Raw genomic sequence first — 21,396 nt, 5'->3', positions numbered from 1 at the left:
CTCATCCCCCATCCCTGTCTGTTCTTTCCCTCTTCTCCCCTCTTGTACCTCTCAACTTTGGTTCTGTGTGAACCTTGGAGACTGTCAAGTGAATCTTGTGTGTTAGTCATTCCTCTTGGCAGCCCACTCACAAACCCATGCAGAGTAGACCACTGGTAAGCTCGGAGAGGTTAGAGGCTGATGTAGACAAGGTGCAATCTCCATCCAATTCTGTAGTGCAATCCAATGGAGAAGACATCTGTGGCTACACAAGAGACAATGAGGATTCTCTTCCCTCACCCAGACACCCCAAAGAAAAAAAGCTGCATCCAGACATCCCCGTGGGTTTAAAAATAGTAACCCCCATTTCCATTCCTGCAGATGGCCCAGTCTGACCCTCTGAAATGAACCTTGAATATAAATCTCCCAGTAAGCTAGTTTTTAAAGAATCATTCTTAGACTGTGTGTGATGATCCCATCCCTCATGGAATAGAAAGATTCACAGTTTATCGCTAGATGTGGTGTCAGCTTGTTTCTGAACCCAGGGGTAAATACTTTAGGGCCAGCACTAGTGCATAGACAGATCCTTTTGTTGCAATCCTTCGTCTCATCTACCTGAGCTGTTTTAAATGTGAATATTCTGTACTGCTCCTGCACAGTTAATAATTTTCCTGAATAGCATTGACAGCATATTACTGTCTCATCTGATACCAGTGAGACCTTGACATGCCATCTTCCAGGAACCTTAAAATAAGAGTGACTAGTGTATTCATACTGAGTTTGGCCTCGTTGGGAGCTTTATGGAAGTTCCATGATTATATTCTTACAAGCCTATTCTCCTCCCCGTGGCTTTAGAGAGGATTTCTGCAGTAACTCCCAGGAGACTTATGGAAGAGAGCAAACCAACCCTGCATCTACACACAGGCGTTGCACTGGTTTAACTAAGGTGGGATACTGCACTAATTAAGCTTAAACCTTTTTGACTTTGAGTGTAGACACTCTTATGCTGGTTTGAACATGGCTTACATATGTGTAGCTTATATCTGTTAAATAATACAATGGGGCAGGCTACACCAATATAAGCTCAGTTTAAACCCATGGAAGAGTGTCCACACACAAAGCTGAAGTGGTTTAAGTTTGCTTGGTACAACATCACACCTTTACCTAAACCAACATAACTTTCTGTGTGGAGCAGATCTTGGTGAGATTTCATGAAAATGCATTTACTTGCAATACAGTATAACTTTATTACACAGTTCTACATTAGGCTGTCCTCTGACCTCTCTACTTCTGAGTATTGTCCTGCCTTTAAAAGCGCTTTATAGTTCCGGTGCTACTTAAAGGTATATCTGCACTGCATTTGGAGAGGTGATTGCATGTAGACATGTGCCCAAGCTAGCTTTACTCTCGTCGATGCAGTACAGTAGCCGTGAAAGCACAGCAGCATGGGCCTTAGCGCGGGCTGCACAAGACCACCCAGGATCCTGGGTACTTGGGCAGCTAGCCTGTGCTGGAGTCCACGATGCTTCACAACTGTTGGTGCTCCCTCTTGCTAGATTAAACCTCGCTTGGGTGTGTCTGTGCCCTGCTGCAATCACGCCTCCAACTGCTCCGTAGACAAGCTTTAGGTCTCTGACCTCGTCTCTTTTTATGGTGTCGCCCCTCTTGTTCCCTGTGTTCTCTGTCAACACTTTTACTTAGACAGCCTCTCCATTACTGTACACCAGGAAACATCCATCAGCTCCCCCAAAGTGACTTTTTAAAACTACTTATTCCATGAAGCTTTCCAGTCATTCTGTTTGTTTTTACTGTGCCTTGTACTTACTCATGCCTTTAGACAGTAAACTTTTCAAGGGAGGGACTTATTTCTAGGGAGGTGGTGGAATCTCCTTCCTTAGAAGTGCCTAGGGAGGTGGTGGAATCTCCTTCCTTAGAAGTTTTTAAGGTCAGGCTTGACAAAGCCCTGGCTGGGATGATTTAATTGGGGATGGGTCCTGCTTTTGAGCAGGGGGTTGGACTAGATGACCTCCTGAGGTCCCTTCCAACCCTGATATTCTATGATTCTTGGCACCCTTCGTCTATTGCATAGCCCTTTATTCACTTACAGTGCTATATAAATCATATTTTAAACTTGTCCAGAGGACAGTGGCTTTTGGACACTTCTGTTTTCATTTGACTCATCTTACTTTTCCTGCCATATGACATGTAACCTCTCTCTGATGTAAATTAACCCTATGGTAAGTGCTCAAAAACCTGTTATACCACCAATATAAACCATTCGCTACATTAAAAATAAAAAAAAAACAAATAGGAGATGAGTGAAAACCTGTAGACTAAGATTTGGGCTTGAATTTTAAAAATATCTCTCTCAATTACAGTACCATAACATGGAAAAATCTTTTTTTGGTTATGTCAGGCTGAGAAAAGCAAGGTTATTGGAGTTCAAAGGTAATAAAAAAAACCCTTAATCTTACCAAAATTTCTTGTTAGAGCTCCATCTGTGGTTCGGAACATTCTACTTATCAAGAATAGAGATCATGAAGTATTAAAACATGTAATTTCACTGTGGTTACAAGAAATTTTACCTTGAATCATTAGAATGGGAGTGGTGATATTATTTATATAATATTGTAAAATTAGAAATACTGACTAAAGTGTGTATATGTGTGTGTGTGTATATAGTTGATTTGGCTAGTTTCTTACTGGGAATGAAGAATAGTTTCTGTGTCCAAGAACTCTGAGATGCAATATATGTTTAGTAAAGAGATCCTGAAAATCAGCACCCACTTTCTGGGTTAGAGAAGTTTCAGAGTAACAGCCGTGTTAGTCTGTATTCGCAAAAAGAAAAGGAGGACTTGTGGCACCTTAGAGACTAACCAATTTATTTGAGCATGAGCTTTCGTGAGCTACAGCTCACTTCATCGGATGCATACCGTGGAAACTGCAGCAGACTTTATATACACACAGAGACCATGAAACAATACCTCCTCCCACCCCACTGTCCTGCTGGTAATAGCTTATCTAAAGTAATCATCAAGTTGGGCCACTTCCAGCACAAATTCAGGTTTTCTCACCCTCCGCCCCCCCCCCCCACACACACACACAAACTCACTCTCCTGCTGGTAATAGCCCATCCAAAGTGACCACTCTCTTCACGATGTGTATGATAATCAAGGTGGGCCATTTCCTGCACAAATCCAGGTTCTCTCACCCCCCTTGAGGTGTGTGTGTGGTTTTTGGAGGGGGGTGGGGGGGTGAGAGAACCTGGATTTGTGCAGGAAATGGCCCACCTTGATTATCATACACATCGTGAAGAGAGTGGTCACTTTGGATGGGCTATTACCAGCAGGAGAGTGAGTTTGTGTGTGGGGCGGCGGAGGGTGAGAAAACCTGGATTTGTGCTGGAAATGGCCCAACTTGATGATTACTTTAGATAAGCTATTACCAGCAGGACAGTGGGGTGGGAGGAGGTATTGTTTTATGGTCTCTGTGTGTATATAATGTCTTCTGCAGTTTCCACGGTATGCATCCGATGAAGTGAGCTGTAGCTCACGAAAGCTCATGCTCAAATAAATTGGTTAGTCTCTAAGGTGCCACAAGTACTCCTTTTCTTTTTGGGTTAGAGAAGATATTCTGTACTAGAGAAGCGTTGTTGTCTGTTGCTATAACGGCTGCAGGAAATAAACACAAGTTGTATCGCTAGAGGTTGATGTTAGATTAAAATTGAATCACTCCAAATTTAAATTTTTCTTGAGATCCCTAATTTCAGAAGGGAAGTACTTGTAGAGTAATACAATTCTCATTATTGTCATGAAGTAATTGGGAGCTGCCAATGGTAAACAATCAGTAATAAATTCAGCAGTGCGTCCAGGAGGTGGCAGCATTCTACCACATGTAAAGTACAACTGATGGAAAAATAAAAGCAAGAGTGCTCTAAATGCTGTGTTTGAACTGATTGAACTGACTGAAAAATAATGAACTGATTGAAAAAAATGAACTGATGGAAAAATAAATGCAAGAGTGCTCTGAATGCTGTGTTTGTCGGCACTAAGGTTAATTTTAAATGTATTATTGTTTTTACAGCCTTTTTCATTATTGAATAGCTATGAAGGCTGAGTACATAATTTCAATCAAAGTTCATGCCACGTGCTTATGTCTAGTATGAGTCTGAAAACAATATATGTTGATTGTTGCTCAGTATTCTTACTGGTGGTAGTAAGCATTGCACTTAACAGGTCACTAGTATCTGTCTTTTAATCTTATTCCCACAAATGTGGGGGCTTTAGGTTTTTATGAACTGTTCCTGAGAATAAGTTGCCATAATGAAAAAAGAAAAGGAGTACTTGTGGCACCTTAGAGACTAACCAATTTATTTGAGCATGAGCTTTCGTGAACTACAGCTCACTTCATCGGATGCATACCGTGGAAACTGCAGAAGACATTATATACACACAGAGACCATGAAACAATACCTCCTCCCGCCCCACTGTCCTGCTGGTAATAGCTTATCTAAAGTGATCATCAGGGTGGGCCATTTCCAGCACAAATCCAGGTTTTCTCACCCTCCACACCCCCTCCCCACACACAAACTCACTCTCCTGCTGGTAATAGCCCATCCAAAGTGACCACTCTCTTCACAATGTGTATGATAATCAAGGTGGGCCATTTCCTGCACAAATCCAGGTTCTCTCACCCCCCTCCAAAAACCACACACACAGACTCACTCTTCTGCTGATAATAGCTTATCCAAAGTGACCACTCTCCCTACAACGTGCATGATAATCAAGGTGGGCCATTTTCAGCACAAATCCAGGTTTTCTCACCCCGCCCCACCCCCATACACACACAAACTCACTCTCCTGCTGGTAATAGCTCATCCAATGGATCCATGGATGAGCTATTACCAGCAGGAGAGTGAGTTTGTGTGTGTATGGGGGTGGGGCAGGGTGAGACAACCTGGATTTGTGCTGAAAATGGCCCACCTTGATTATCATGCACGTTGTAGGGAGAGTGGTCACTTTGGATAAGCTATTACCAGCAGGAGAGTGAGTTTGTGTGTGTGGTTTTTGGAGGGGGGTGAGAGAACCTGGATTTGTGCAGGAAATGGCCCACCTTGATTATCATACACTTTGTGAAGAGAGTGGTCACTTTGGATGGGCTATTACCAGCAGGAGAGTGAGTTTGTGGGGGGGGGGGGGGGCGGAGGGTGAGAAAACCTGGATTTGTGCTGGAAATGGCTCAACTTGATGATCACTTTAGATAAGCTATTACCAGCAGGACAGTGGGGCGGGAGGAGGTATTGTTTCATGGTCTCTGTGTGTATATAAATCTCCCCACTGTATTTTCCACTGCATGCATCCGATGAGGTGAGCTGTAGCTCACGAAAGCTCATGCTCAAATAAATTGGTTAGTCTCTAAGGTGCCACAAGTCCTCCTTTTCTTTTTGCGAATACAGACTAACACGGCTGTTACTCTGAAACTTGCCAAAATGAAAAATTCTTATGAGTGCATGACAGTACTTACCACGAACCAGTAGAGGGCAGCAGTGTATCGAGCAGTGATCTAACCTGCTTGCAAGTAGTTTCATGTCTACAGCTTTAAATAAATCGCATTTTATGAGCGATAGATGCCACAGAAATACATGCTGCATGTATATTTATACTAGAGCAATGTCTCTGTCGTTTGGAGGCAAATCTCTTTGCTGCTTGGCTGCCATGGATCGCGAACACTTGCACACAGACCATCTTTCAAGGTGTTTCCGCACTTCCAAAAAATGACAAACATGATCCATTAAGATAAGAGTTTTAAAGAACCACATGAAGTCAAAGTTTCATCCAGAAGTCAACAAAATGTCTAAACTCATAAAATTATGTAAGGAATCCAGGCTCTGACACAACCTTAACAAAGTCATTTGCAATAATTTGACAATAAATTTCCCTGTAAGTTCCTAGCCTAAAGCACAGAGAATCCTTTGCTTTCTAACAGTCTTCTTTCAGACATTCCAGATTTTAAAATGCTAAGTACAAGTTGGGTCTTGATGCAGCCTGATGGCCTCCTAAAGGCAATTTGAGAGCTGACAGAGATCCCGGAAGCTGAAAAGGCTTCCATCAAGAACTTGACATTGAATGTATCGTGTCATACAGATGGTAACTCAGAGGAGTGAGAGCTGCCATTTACAGCACCGATGACAACAACTGCAGAGATCAGTGGGATTTTAAGATTGCTTTAATATGACTGGCACCTAGCAATTTAGCTCACATTGTTTGTGACAGGGTGTCACTCTGGCACTTGTCTGAGATGAATGGTAGAGTTTTTAAAGCATGTAACTTCCTCTTTTGGGGAAATAAAAAAACATATGTATCAATGCAGAGAATTAGGAATCAGCTGTAAAAGAATGTGTAAGAAAATGTTTTGCTAAGCATGTTAAAGTCATAGTCTGGCAACGATCAATAAGAAAATAAAATCTCCTTCTTGATCAGTAAATGAGGATATGCCCTGTGCAAAACTCCAGTTATTGAACATCATTTGTAAGCATTTACACTTAGAATCTCCCTGTTGTGGTAGCATGGTGCCATCTTAGCTTTGTGGTTTTCTTCAGGTTAGTCAATACACATTTGCTATGTGCAGTTACCGGGAGAAAAAAGCTGAGCCTCAAGAACTACTGCAACTTGACGGATACACGGTGGACTACACTGACCCACAGCCAGGTATGAGGAAAGGTGACAGGTTTTTGCTAAGAGATGAAGCTTGTCAAATTTATGAAACTGCAAAATATAGCTGCAAAATCAGATCCTTGTTTTTCTATCTTTGTGACTGGTTGTCTTATACATACGTTTGTGTTTATACTGATCATTATCTATTCAAAACTTGAAAACCACACAGCCTCTAAGTTGATTTGGGGAAACCGGCTGAAGATGAAATATTATCAAATTTCTTTCTTAATGGCACAGAGGCTGGCATTTTCACAGGAACCTAAGTGGGTTAGGTACTCCCAGTGAAACCAGTAGGAACTGAGTTTCTAACTGAGCTAGTCTCCTTTGAAAATCCCAGCCTAAATCTTCAGATTATTCTCCATTAACTGACACACACACACACATACACCCCTCCTATGCCAACCAATGTACCTTTTTTCATTATAAAAAAAATACTTACAAGACCAGAGTATCATTTTCACTGATCAGGCTTTTCTAGGGCCTTTCCTGTACCTGTTTGTGTACACAACAGTCCACTTCCTGATCCCTGTTCTCATGTGGAGTAGCACCACACCTTACTGATTTCCGTGGGACTACTTGTCAAGGACAGTGCTACTCAGCATGAGTATCGGGATCTGGTTCTCTGTGATGAGTAATGGCCCTGCATTCCAATGGGAGCAGACCAGATATGCTACTTTGTGCTGTTGGAAGCTCAGCTGTTCTCCAAAGATGACCAGCTCAGCTTTGTGAAGAACTAGGAAGGACCACACCACTCTAAGCGTGAAATCAGGGCCACAGCAGTGTCAGTAAAACTCCCATTGGATTAAATGGGTCTGGGATTGTCCAGATCGAGATTACTGAAGACAGAGGACTGCATGTATTCGTCCCTCCTAAATGGGCTTCAGCAAGTAGCCAGAAAATAGATGCCAAGGGTCTGATTCTGTTACTCCAGGTTTACACTGTTGTAACTGAGGTCAGAACCTGGCCCCAAATTAGGGAGCGAGAAAGAAACAAACATTCACCCCCTGGAAAAGAGAAATGAATGAAGCCCTGTCCCCACCCCGAGTCTCATTTCGAAGATGAGAATTGGTAGTGGGTTCTATTTAAGGGCTCGGCAGTTCACGGGAGTTTTGCTTGAAAAAAGACTACAGCGCCTGGCCCAAACAGCTGGGGTCAAGAGAAGGGCTGGTAAATGTTACATATAACTGACATCTAGCTTCTGTAAAAACAATCTAATGCTCCATTTTAATGTTAAGATCAAACAGTTTGAAAAGTTTCTTAAACCCTTTGACACACATTGTGCTCCCAGGAACACCAATGCAGCTTGTTGACTCTCCAGTCCATCAAGGTCTACTGGAGTAACTGAGCGCATCTGATACACACACATGGACATAGATATCCAATGTGTCACCTAGGGAGGTGCTGAATTCTCCGTCACTGGCCATCTTTACATCAAGATTGGATGTTACTTTTTAAAAGGAATGTTTTAGCTCAGTGGGCTGAAAGCAGGAATCATTGGGTGAAATTCTACACCCTGTGTTATGCAGGATGATCTGTTCTGCTGATAAGCTCTGTGAATCTGTGTTACCATGTTAAAATATTTTGTTTTTTCTCCTGCCAGGTTTGGAGGGTGGCAGAACATTTTTCAATGCAGTGAAAGAAGGAGACACAGTGATTTTTGCAAGTGATGATGAACAGGACCGTATCCTGTGGGTCCAAGCCATGTACCGGGCCACCGGCCAGTCCCACAAACCTGTGCCACCGACCCAAGTTCAAAAGCTTAATGCTAAGGGAGGAAATGTGCCCCAGCTAGATGCCCCAATCTCTCAATTTTGTAAGTAAATAAAGTTCTCCTAGACAGCAGAAGTCTCTGATGGAAAGAGATTCTGCACTGATGTGAATAAATATTCGGTCACAAAATTCCAACTTTTTGAAATATTTTTTTGTGATTTCTAAGCTGCTTTTACATCAGTGAATTCATAACCAGTTAACCTTGTGTTTGACCCACAATCAAACCCAAGAAACAAATTATGTGGGGAAATTGTAAAATGAGTATCTTAAAGTGCAATACTTGATAGAAGAGAGATTCTGGGAGAAACATTTTCAATAGGGCTGAAGCCCAATCTCCTCTTTTACGGGAATGCTTTTCCCATCCATGAGAAGAAAGTCACAGGTCCAGATCAGCAAACTTGATTTGCACCTGAGGTCAGGTACCTAGAGGTGCAAGTGCCCAGATTTACACCTGCAATTTAATTGCACATTCAAAAACATAGGTACAAATTGTGAAGGTGGAAAACACACCCACAAAAGGAGGCTCCCTGTTGAAAACTTAAACTATGGGAAAGCATATGGCATTTTTAATAGGTTGCTTTTACAGATCTGGTAGATGTGAATTTTCATCTTATAACTCTTGATTGTCTGCACACGCTGTGTGTTTGTTCATAGTTTGCTTAATTTTATATTTAGCATGATTCTTTTTGTCTTCTCACTATGATTTGATTTTAAACTAAACAAAAAATCCATTATTTAAACAATCATAAGAAGCCAACACAAGTCAAAAAAGATGAATGAGGTGGATATTTTTTTGGGAACAGATCTTAGTACCACCTTTCACAGCTCTTAATTGTGGACGTGTATCTCGCTTTAACTTCAACAAGAATTATTCATGTGCTATCAAGAAGAGACTGAAACCATTAGGTAAAATAAGGAAAAGACCATAAATTCCTTAGGAAATTCTTCTAATTAAATCAACTTTACATTTAAAATTGCAGAGCCATTAAAATAGTATCCATAGAACTGTAATTGTTTTGAATATTTTGGCATGATCAAGGAATTTAGAATTATATTTTCCATACATGGTGAAATCTATTTAGGGTTAAGATAATTTGGGCTTTTTTAAAAAAAATCAGGATTTAATATACTAGTCTCAGGATTTAGAAGAACTATATTTCCAGTCCCCAGAGAATACAGTTGTGGGACATGTAGGAGATGTGGGCTATTGGACCTCTTTTACTATGCTTCATATGCTTGCATATTTTGGACTCTTCTCTGCACCGCATAGCTCGTGTCCCCTTACAACATGAATGAGAACATAGCATGGTACACCTTGGTCAATGCATATTAAGTGTTTTCCTTTCTGTGGTCCTGCTCCTGACCTTACAGAGTCAAAATTCCCATTGACCTGCGGGGTCATTGACTTAACTAAGGACTGAAGGATTGGACCCTAGAATGGCATGGGGCCATGAAAGAGAGTATAGATAACTGGCTAAAAGGAGCATCTTACACGGAGGGAGATTTAACCCACACGGCTAGTGCTTATTCAATAGGTCTGTCCGGGGCATGGTGATCTTGGTGCAATCACAAGGATCATATTTTCACCCACTTGAATTGTTTGTCAAAAGGTTTTTCAAAATCCCGTCCTCCTTGCATCCATTTATGGGGCAACACTTTGTTGGTCAGTAGCCATTTTCATAAGTGTCAAGTATCTGCAGCAAGGAAGAGGGATGAAGCAAGGAGCTGAGTGTGGCTCCCTTATGCTAGGGCTGGTTCAGTGCCAGGTCTGGCACATTATAGGGCAGCCTCAGAGCTACTAGCTGGTAACATCCTGTAAGGGGCTGCCTGTTAGCATGATTGCTATAGACTGGCAGCACTCCGGACACACCCCTTCTCTTCCCAACGTAACCCTATCCCAGACCTGGCATTAGAGCTGGCGATGGCAGCCGAGGAGTCTTCTGGGGGGAGGGAATCTGGGGGAGGGAATCTGGCCCATCTCTTTGCAGGTCCCCGTTCTCAGACACATTTATCCTTAACAAATGTACACTAATCAGAGGCATTTGCAGTAGGCCTTTCCCACAACCTTACAGGGACTGAAGACAAAGACTATCAAGTGGTGTAACTAAGAGCCACACTCTGCCCATGGTCAGGGCCCGCATCCTGTCCTGTGTGACCTCAGCATGCGCAACCAAGGGGCTGAGTAAGCAGTACTGTACCCACTGTACTTATAGGTAAACTGAGATGGAGAGAGGTTCAGCGATTTGCCTGTGACTGAGTGGCAGGGTCAGGAACAGAACACAAGAGTCCTAGCTTCTTCTAACCATTACACAACCCTCCATCAAAGACTTGGGCCGCGCCACTTTATTCTCCCATGTTCCGTATATTCCTGTATACTATCCATACATAAAGCTGTAGAAACTCCACAAGTCTGAACTTGCACTTTCCTTCTCATTCTTCCACCGAGGCTGGGTTCTCTCCTCTCCCTCAAGAAGCCGGGATCTTAAACCCCTAAATTCATCCTCTGTGATCAAGTAAAGAGCCAGCCATGCAGAGCCCTCTGTTCTTCTCAGGTCCTTGGTCCATCCTCATCAGCTTAGAACCGGAAGCCTTTGGCCTCTACGCTACCACCAAGACTCGTTAGCAGAATGGTTTCCACACAACTTTTTCTGTTATTGGAGCCCCTTACTGCTAAAGTAGCTAAAAATCTCATCAAGGGGGTCATTCCAAAGTGCAGAGTCCGGAACCCAGACAAACTTCTGCTTTTTTCTTCCACGGTATCTAGATGAACGGCTCCTCCTACACAAGTGACTAGGGGAAAGAGGAAAACATGCCAGAGCCCAGATTCATCCACGCATTTCAGCTGCTCTCTGCTGATGTGAGCAGTAAGGAACTAGAACCAATAGCTTATATTTGTATGCCTGTATATTAGTGTATGTTCTGTGAACAGAATACTGCGCTCATTTAAAAGATCATTGGGTAGTAAAATACATGCAGCTTAAGTCATAAAAAAGAAGAAGAGGGTCCTTCATGCACACATGATGTTCATACAGTCAAGTGTTTTGATTATAGATAGAGATCTGGATTAAACCTTTTAAATTCTAACAAATTAAGTATTGCATTTTAAAAGGGGTTTTGATTTGCTGGGGGTGGGTTGTTTTATTTGTTTTGTTGCCTGCAGAAAGGTAAGGACTATTGTTAAGCACTGTATTCTTGTGCATTTAACTATATACCTTGCAGATCTTAGTTTTTCTTGCTTATTATAGTGTAAAGGTCTTGGCAAACGAAGCACTTGCAAGAAAGTAAATATTAAAGCCGTTTCTCTATAAGTTGTTTTGTTATTGCTTTCATGGACAGAGTAAGCCGCTTAAAGATGGTAAAACTGTTTTCTGTTATACACACACACACACACACAAATCCAACACTCCAGTCTTGTTATGTAGCTGTCTGTTAAACAGAAACTTGAGAACAACACATTTTGCAGTGGGGAAACTTGGGAGTAATACTGAATTCATTTGGTTCCCACCTAATTTGACTTAGCAAATATAAACTTTATGCATTACTCAACTTGTCTTCTAACTGGCTAGCAACACTTGACTTTGAAATAAACAAACAGCTCTAAGCAAGGGGGGAGTGTATTTTTTGTGCAATTTAAATATTGGAAAAAAATAGATCCTGCTATTCATTAATTTGTGTATGACTCTACAATCCCTTTTATGTGGGTGAAACTGCACCTTTGAGATTGAGAATTTCTGCTTTTTTTATTGTTGTTTTGCTACAATTTAGAAGAATAAAATACACTAACACAAAGCTCTACTTGTTCTCAAATATTTGCATTTATAAGAGAAAAATCCCAAAGCCATGCTTGTTTACTGTTGAAATGATGTACAGTACTGTAGTTAATAATGCTGCCAAGATATATTACACCCTTTGGCAATATATTAAGCTTCATAAAAGTGGTCACTTGTATGGGAGTACCAATCTTTGTCCATTCTATGTCAGTAGTACATTAAACCCCCCAAAAATCATACTCAGCTTTCATTTTTTGAAAAAAATTTCTTTTAAACGTTAAAGATTGGTCAGTAATTGTTTTACATACCACTTGTGATTATACTTCATTTTTAATGTGTGTTATATTTAATGGCTGTTAACCACATCATATACCAAGAGTTGGCTGTTTTGAGATTGTAATTATTTGTTCCAACATAATAAATGGCTAGGTTTATTGAGCTTCATAAGAAATTTTCAGCTGTAAGTGTCGTTGTTCTTTTTGGGGATTTTTTTTAAAGTTTTCTTTTTCATTCTTTGCTTGAACCCAAGTACTTTAGCGCTAGGTTAGGGTTCCTGTCTGCTTTCCTGAGCCTTGTTGCTAGTCTTTATGTTATTCTGGTTTGTTCCTTCTTACCCTGCTAACTTCTAGCTGGACTCAAGGGTAAGTGCTTCCCTGTAGCTAGCACAGCTCAGATAATCAGACTAGATTATCTGACATATGCAATGTGCTTATTTTTCACTTAAATCTTTCTCATGTTTAGATTTTGTAGTAAAACTTTCCATGTTATTTTCCTGAATTTAGGTTTGAAATGTAAGTTTCCATACTGAAATTAGGATGCATGTGATGTTTGCATAATTGCCTTCTCTCCCTGGCTTTCACATTGGCATCAAGTGATCCTCTTAGTAAAGCCAATCATTAACATTTCCTATTTTTCATTCCAAGACGTAAATATTAATTAACATCACAATAAATCTGTAAATAATGCCTTTTTTTGTTTCATGGAATTTACATCTAGTTGACTGCTTAATGCCTGAAAACAGATCATTTTGCACTCTATCATTTTTTTCCGTTCCAATTATTAGCATGGTGTACTGCACCAGTAGTGTGGGGGTAACCATGAACACCTCAAAGAATAGAAAGGTAGGGTAGTAAACCTGAAGAGGCCTAACTGAGCAAGACAAGGTGTGCTTCAAAGAAACAAATCTCAAAACAGAAAGACATTCCTTGCACATCCAAGCATGAGTCTTCATGGCTTGACAGTTTCTGATCATGTAAAATCAAGAGTGGGTTATTCTGAAAGCAAACTGTAGCTCTTTGTTTACTCTAGATATTTCCAGACAGGAAAGACAATACACTATGAGTTAAAATAGTTTAGTCACAGTAGGGACTCTTCCTATTCCCAAAAACAAATATACATGAATGTTTAGCATGTGGTCTCAAATGTCATTCTTCTATCAAAGAAATGTTTTTTTTAAATATAATAAATTAAGAAAATTGCTATAAGAGCTTTTTAATCCTCTTTTTGTTATTTTCCTATAAAGATACTTATTTAAACAGAAAGATAATAGTTTAAACTTGTGGAATACAAATGTTTTCCTCAGTTATTTGTTCAATCTTAAATAAAATATACACTGTACTAATTCTTTATTCATGTTTAAAATGCTGTTCCTCAAACACATGGTGAGTGCACACTTTACTTAAGAGGGAGTAGAAGCTGTTGGTTATGAGAGCTGGCAAATATGTATCTGGAGTATTCTGAATGCAATTATGAGAAGGAGCAGGTGGTATCTACCCTCCTGAGCATTAAACAATACTCCTTTTTTTTCTTGCATAAATGTACCCCCAGGTTGCAGGCAGAATTTCTTTACCCCTTCTTACTCCTTTACTGCTTTTTCTTTTCTTTTGTCTTTTAACATTTTTTGAATGTCTGATGAGGATTCTGATCCAACTTTGCCACACAATGTTGACTTGGTAGAAATTAAGGATTTTAACACTTTTTAAAGAAAGAAAGAAAGAAAGAAAGAAAGAAAGAAAGAAAGAAAGAAAGAATGTATGAATTTGGGTCTGATGTGCTTTAATTGCTTTATTTATATATATATATATATATAAAATAAATTTTATATATATCATGAGAACACTGTGTCTTCTTGTATTGTCAACTTGCAGATGCTACATTGCAGGAATGCAGTATTAAAATATTAATTCACTTCTCACATAACTTGCATGAATTTAAAATAGACTATAAATCACTTTTTTGTGCTTTAAAAAGCACGAGTGACTGATTAAGAACAGTTGAATATTTCCCCATAATTAAATTCAAAATATTTTCAAAAACAGTTAAAAAAAACATATTTTATCCTAGAATTAGCTTTTCTCTAAAATCTAATTTTTACTTATTCTGTGAACCACTTGGTTTTATCACATATTATAAACTGTAATTCGCTTAACTACTGAACCTTGGATAACTTAGATTTCATTTCAAGATGTAGTATAATTAATAATTTACAGTAAAATGCTTTACTCACTATTAAATCTTTAAAATGAAGTTGTAAAATATGTTTTCATATCCAGTAGAGGGAAAAGTAAAACCAAGTAAGAAAAAGTGTGACAGAATATTCTCATTATTTAAAACAGCAGGAACAATACTGAAAATGAGCTCTTGTAACTTCGGGCTTGAAGGTAACTTTATTCACCTGAGTAGTCCCATTGCTCTCGATGGGTTAGGTGAGTAAAGCTACATGCATAGGTGTTTGCAGAGAGGGGCATAATCATGGTAAAATTTGAAATATTAATTGGATTGACTTTTGATCAGTGGCAACATTATATCATACATAAAGAGGAAGGGACACAAAAAGCATTGCCAGAAATTCAGTAAGAAACAACAATATGGTGCTTTAAGTCCTATTTATTTATTTATTTATTTGACTAGAACACTAGCAGCGTGAGCTCGTGTTTTCAGTTCTACAGATTCAAGCAAAACTCAGTTCCTAGGCACTTTCTTTTGGTGTTTTGTTAACAAGTAGTCATTCTGCGAGTGTCTGTAAGTTCTATTTAATCTATGAGACCATGGAGAAATTTAGCTGTTCCTCAAAGCATGCAGTCAACTGTGTGGCACAACACAATGGGCAGGGAGTTCGCCTGCAGTTTTGCTTGCCCTCTCTCCCACTGTTGTGCATAGCTGAAGAAGAGTTAAGTTACTGAAAAACTTAGCGTTGTAGTCTGACCATGCCAATAAAGACTCTTCTAGAAATATCTGTAAATGAATAGCTGCCATCAATCATTGTCATTCCTTTATTTCATGTCTCCTGATGAGGTTGACTAGTGTCATTGTTTGTTACCGTCCAAACCACATCTTCATTCTTGTAATGTCAAGCAGATATGACAAGTACACATTTTCCAGATGAGTAAGATACAAAGTCACCTTTTAATTTACAGTTTTATAAACAAATGTGTTGTAAAATTTACTGGATTTTCAGTTGCCCTTGGTACTCAAACAAAGTCACTCATTACTGAAAATAAATAATTTGGAGTCAGAAATTCTTACAATAAAATGGCTACCCATAGCCTTTTATAACAAGAATTCTTTTATGGAGCTTGTCCCCAGTTGTGAACTGCAGCAGTCTTAACAGAATCTGCCTAAATTCTTACTGTAGCAAAAGACACCAGGGGGAAAAAAAACCACAAAACCAAAAACACAAATAGCAAGAAAGAGATGTTTGACCTTTTTGTCTGTTGCTTTCAATTGACTGTTGTAAATAACAGAAGGACTGCCCTAATAGAACAGAGTGGTGGGGCATTTTTTTTCTTTTTCTTTTTTTTTTTTTAATATATCTATGTCTTACTAACATTGACAGATTTTTAAGACTGTGACTTCAAACATATATACAAAATATGTGTTTGACAGAGAATCACAGTAAGGATAGCTAAGGCAGACAAGATAGACATGCCGGTTTTTTGTAATGCTACAAGTAGAATAAAATAAAATTGCAATAAGAGAAATGTATTAAGAAGGGCAATCATGTAAATTTCAGAGTTTAGTGTTAAAGGCAACAGCATATAGTTTTCAAGAAAGAAGGTTAATAGAGTTTGTGATGCCAGTATAACTTTAGTCAGTCTAAGATGTAAAACAACTTTTTTTGGCCTGTAGCATAATTTTGTCTTGGGGCCTTGAATAAAGAAGTGCCAACTAACTTGGCAAAGTACCTTGGAAAGGGATTGTAAATTACAGAAACAGCACATAACACTCTCTCTTTCTTTTTATTTAATTATCATTATTATAAGAACAGATTAGAGTCATAAGGCCAAACAACTAATTTATTAAAAGTGTCTACAAATTATATGTACAATTTGGGTGTGAGTTTGAGCCATCTACCTTTATTTTGTAATTTGCTTAAAAGCACGTTCAAATGGTACAAACTGTTTATTTGGAAAGATGACTGTTTTATATTAAAAAAAATCATTATTTTACATGAAGATGTAGTTGTTACTTTAAAATCGTGAATGCCTGTCTGAGCCGGTTGGGGCAATGTATTTATGCTTTGCTTTTTCCTAGATAGGCAAATGTTTTTGGTATAATTGGCTTCTAAAATTCAGCTTTAGGAATAATTTTTTTTAAAAATCAAGATACAAAAGCAAATTGCAGATTGAGTGATGCATTTATTTTGTAATATAAAATAATTCAGTAAGTGAAGGCAAGCTTAGTGTAGGGTTGTAATTATTTTATCTACTGAGACATATCCTAAATGGTCCAGAGAATTCTGAGCAGCTAGACCAGTGCAATATTTTTATTTAAGTTAAATATGTGTGTGTGTAACATGCAGTTGAATCATTTTCCAAAGACATCTCCAATTCAAATCCCATTTGATTTTCACGAAAGACCTCCTCTTGAAAACATAATTTCCTCATTTCTGAATTTAGATCCAAGATGGTGGTTTGTGTGCACCTGACTCTGCAGTCCTACTACACAAAACAACTACAGAACATGATGAGTGGTTCTGTGGAGACGAGAGCTGCAGCACTGAGCCATGATGAGGACTGCTGTCTAGAAGCTTACTTTCTGTGCCAGAAATGGTCACATTTTAAATAATTTTAATGAGCAGAACTCATGCAAATTGCCCTTCTTTGGAATACATCTTGGTCAGTCAAGCTCATAAAATACCATGTACAGTAACTGTCTCTTCATGCGGTCATTCTGAGCCAGTGAGATCTTTGGAGTAATAGAGTGGGTACATACTTGGGAGTAATAGAGTGGATTTCAAGTGGGTACATACTTGGGAGCTGGGTAAGGCATTGCTTTGCAAAGACTAGTTAAAGTAAAACTGTCTTTGCGTTCAATTTACTACTGTGCAGTGGACTTTGGCAAGAGCCTACTGATCACTTAACTTCATGGGCTGTGCCTAGGGACCTGTATGGGTCCTCTGCTGTCGGGTGTAGATTGCTTATAAACTTATATTTGATCAGAGAGGTCTCTAAAATCATGAGCAGATCCTTAGCTCCATTGAAGTCGGTTAAACTATGAGATTAACACAATCTGAGGATCTGCCTCATGTCCCCTTCGTGAACAGAAATTGAAGGGTATCCCAGATGAGTGTGAAAGGGAGAAAGTAGCAGTAATTTATAGTTAAATATTTTCTAGCAGATCAGTTTAAAGAGGTTCAACAAAAAAAGAGGGAAATGGCCCTTAAAACTTCCAATTGGGTTACTCAAGGCTGAGAAAGTATCCTCTTTGCTGAACAACAAGATTGACAGTGCACTCTGGCTCATAATTGAAAAGTAATAAAATATCTGAGCAGAACTGGCAAATTAAGGCCTCCAGCCAGTTTGTCAGCTTGCAGTCTACTCTAGGGAATTTGAGAGCAGCAATCTATTAAAAAAAGCCTTGATATATCTGTTAAAATTGTAAAGCTATTTTATGGGCACTAGAATGTGGAATTGAAAACAGCAGATACAAAACCTTTAGTAGTGTATTCATATTAATCAAATCGATCTTGGCCCAGAGGGACAGAGATGATGGGGCATAATCTGTCAAAATAGATAGAAACCAGCCTATTGGTGTGTTGATAGTGTGCTACAATGAGAGACCCAAGCTTGGGGTGCACTTTAGATCCTATGCCATAGGCGGGTGGAGTCTAAATGTGTCATGGAGGTGATGCGCTAATTCTCCATGTTGGGGAGGCTGCCCCACCCCTCAGAGCCAACACACACTAGCTAATTCGTAGGCAGCATTAACTCTAAATGGACCTGCTGTTTTATCTCCATGCTGAATGCATGGCGTCACAGAGGGGGAAAACCAGTTGGGGGTAAGGTAAGAGGCAGATAGATGGCAAATGGGAATCTTTATGTTGAACAAAATAGAAAAAATTAGCCCCAGTACTGTAGAATACGTTCTAAACCACAATGGCTGTTCAGCAGATTTCTAATCAAAATGATTACAAGCGCCTGCTGAATTAAGTATTGCTCACAGTTAATTGAAATGTTACGTTTTGAATCGATGTTGTCATTCTGATGGGCAATGCTATCAAGATATTTAACTGCAGAATATCGAGAAAAACGTAGACAGTGCCTTCTATAATAGATGTAATATCTATGGGTTTAGACATTCCCAAGACATCTTGTAAAATGACACCATCTTTCATAGGTTAATGTTAAATATTTAATTAATCTTATATTTAACTGAATACTTTGCTTCCATTTAAGTCTTACTTTTGTTTTTTTTTAAGTTGCATATTTTTGTGTTTTATAGGAAAGGGTTAGTTTGCTTTAGAAACAAATATAAATACCAAATTATTACTAAGAAACACTAAATTTTAATTGACTGTGGTTTTGTGCTCTTTCAGCCTCCGTAATTGTTTCAAGACCACACAGTTCCCCTAGGACTTGTAAACAGAGTGAGATTTAAACCCTGCTCTATTTGTGAGGGATTTGGCAAGAACCCATGTAGCAGGAAACTTGAGTAAATGCAAAAGGAGAGTGAAAAGTGTCTTTTAACTCAGTCGTTCCCCATAGAACAAAGCTACTGCCTAGGCATCCCTTCTTGGCCCCACCTACACTGAATATTTTGTCTTGTTTCCACTGGTGAATTTACTATAATTTTAGTTATATATGTTGAGATTAATTAGTTAGCCCCTAGGAGTTTATGCCGATAGACATCACCCACATCAGAAAAGTGTGAAGACGTTGAGGCTATTAATTCACAAAAGATGGCAGCTCATAATCCTAGCAGAGTGAATTCTGTCTGTCTATTGAAATGGCTAACTGAATCTGCACGCTATCAGGCTACTTCCTCCGTGACAACAAACTACATCTCAATTTAACTTATCAGCAATGCTTAAATGAGCATCTTTTTATTTCGTTGAGGTAGCATTTAAAAACTGTTGTAAAAAAATCTGAGATTGGGAGAGACAAATATTGGCATTTTGATGCAAAAATTATAGATGGTTTTATATCTAGAAAGCCTAGTAAATTTAGAGAAATTGCTACAGACATAACTTTACTAGAATGGCAGAATCTATTATGTAATTAATTTCAAATAACTAAATAGGAGTTAATTTACTTTTGCAAGCCAAAAATCTGTTAGCTTATTGTGTTTTGTAAGATACAGAATAAGTTATTGGGTTTGTGTTCTGTTTTTAAATACAGAATAAATGCACTATAATGAGCAGTTGACAAGATGTTAATTCTAAAAGCTTTGGCCTGAATGCAATAAGATAGTCAAAATGTGATGCAAGTTGACAATGGGAGGTGAAGAATATATTTTTGGGAAATAAAAATTAATGGCAATATAGGGGAAGAGAATTATTTAGCTTTCATGCTTCATGGTGTATATTTTTCTCTCTCGTGTGTATGTCAAATAAAATGTGCTATATTTCTCTAAATTGTGTCTTTCTCTATATGTATAAATGAACAGATGCAGATAGAGCTCAAAAGCATGGCATGGATGAATTTATCTCTTCCAACCCCTGTAACTTTGACCACGCTTCACTCTTTGAGATGGTTCAGCGCCTCACTTTGGACCACAGACTTAATGATTCGTATTCTTGTCTGGCAAGTATATTCTTTGGTCTATAGTGATATAAACACCAGGAAAGAAAGTCAGAGCTAGTGCAAGTGGGTGCTGCTCCCATGTTGCCTGAGGAGTTGTCCCTGCTTTTGCCAGCCTTGAATTTGGTCCCCCAAAGGTATTTGTTTTTAAGAGGCAATAACTTACTGTTCTACTGCAGTAGCGATTTTGTGTTATAATTTATATTCACACTTTTTATAACGTTAGCTCCTGCAAAGGCAAACTCACAGCTGGAGAAATATTGTAGACTGCCGCAATGATATTTTGCAGTTTGCACCATTGCCCTACAGAATTTTACAGATGACGGTACAGGAGAAAAATCAATAGGTATGGTCCCATCCCCCTTGTCAGTGTAGTTACACCAGAATACATGTGCCCCAGTATTTGTACGTACTTATGAGTCGGGTTCCAAGCAGCTAACAGTTTGCTCTTTCTGAGAAGTTACCAAATGTTGGGCATGATCCTGTAATCTATATTCATTCAGGAGTCCTATTGTCGGGATCACTCACATGAGAAAGGATTGCAGGATCTGGTACCACTGATTAAACAGAAAAAAATATTAAGATTGTCCGAATATGACTTGTCTTTGTTATTTGGCTGCAAAGTGCTCAGCCCAATGGGCCCCTGATCTTTGATTGCGGTTCCTTGGTTCTACGATAATACAAATAAATACTAATGTACAGGAGTTGTACAGTGGATTTCTAGAATGAACAGTAACTTACAGTGTTTGAAATGCTAGAAGAGCCAGAGCCCTTAGAAGTCAGTGGGAGCCTTTCCATAGGCTTGAGTGGTCTTTGTATCAGGCCCAATATGCAGATGGCATTCTAGAGGGGTTAGATCCTGATCCCACCTGAGTGCACCCTTTGCCAAGCAGCAGGACAACTTGGGTCTCCCATTACAAATGATGCATGGAAGTCTCAGTAGAAGAGTTAACTCTTCATGTAGATGGAATGTTTGGTGTGCCAAAAATCTTCACCTTCTACCAAGGGCATAAGCTCTGAAATTGAGCTTGTATTGTACTTTCTTGTATTGGAAGCAAGTGATACTCCTGTAAAGCACCCAGAGGTTGTCATTAGGATTAAACATTTTTTTTCACCTAGCCAGTACCTCTACACCACAGGGCT

General features: G+C 39.1%; 1 protein-coding gene across 10 annotated transcripts in view; it reads left to right on the top strand.

The window, feature by feature from the left end:
• Nucleotides 1-21,396, top strand: part of CADPS (calcium dependent secretion activator) — a 389,708-nt gene that overhangs the window by 245,836 nt on the left and 122,476 nt on the right. For all 10 annotated transcript variants that reach the window (XM_048859020.2, XM_048859018.2, XM_048859022.2 and 7 more), the window contains exons 10-12: nucleotides 6,578-6,686; nucleotides 8,293-8,505; nucleotides 20,120-20,256. In XM_048859020.2, the coding sequence (XP_048714977.1) occupies nucleotides 6,578-6,686; nucleotides 8,293-8,505; nucleotides 20,120-20,256 (459 nt within the window). The remainder of the gene's footprint in view (nucleotides 1-6,577; nucleotides 6,687-8,292; nucleotides 8,506-20,119; nucleotides 20,257-21,396) is intronic.

Source organism: Caretta caretta, chromosome 7, assembly GCF_965140235.1.
Source record: "Caretta caretta isolate rCarCar2 chromosome 7, rCarCar1.hap1, whole genome shotgun sequence".
Taxonomy (NCBI): Eukaryota; Metazoa; Chordata; order Testudines; family Cheloniidae; genus Caretta; species Caretta caretta.
The sequence above is the reverse complement of the archived record's forward strand: the minus strand, read 5'-3'. Positions and strand labels throughout refer to the sequence as shown.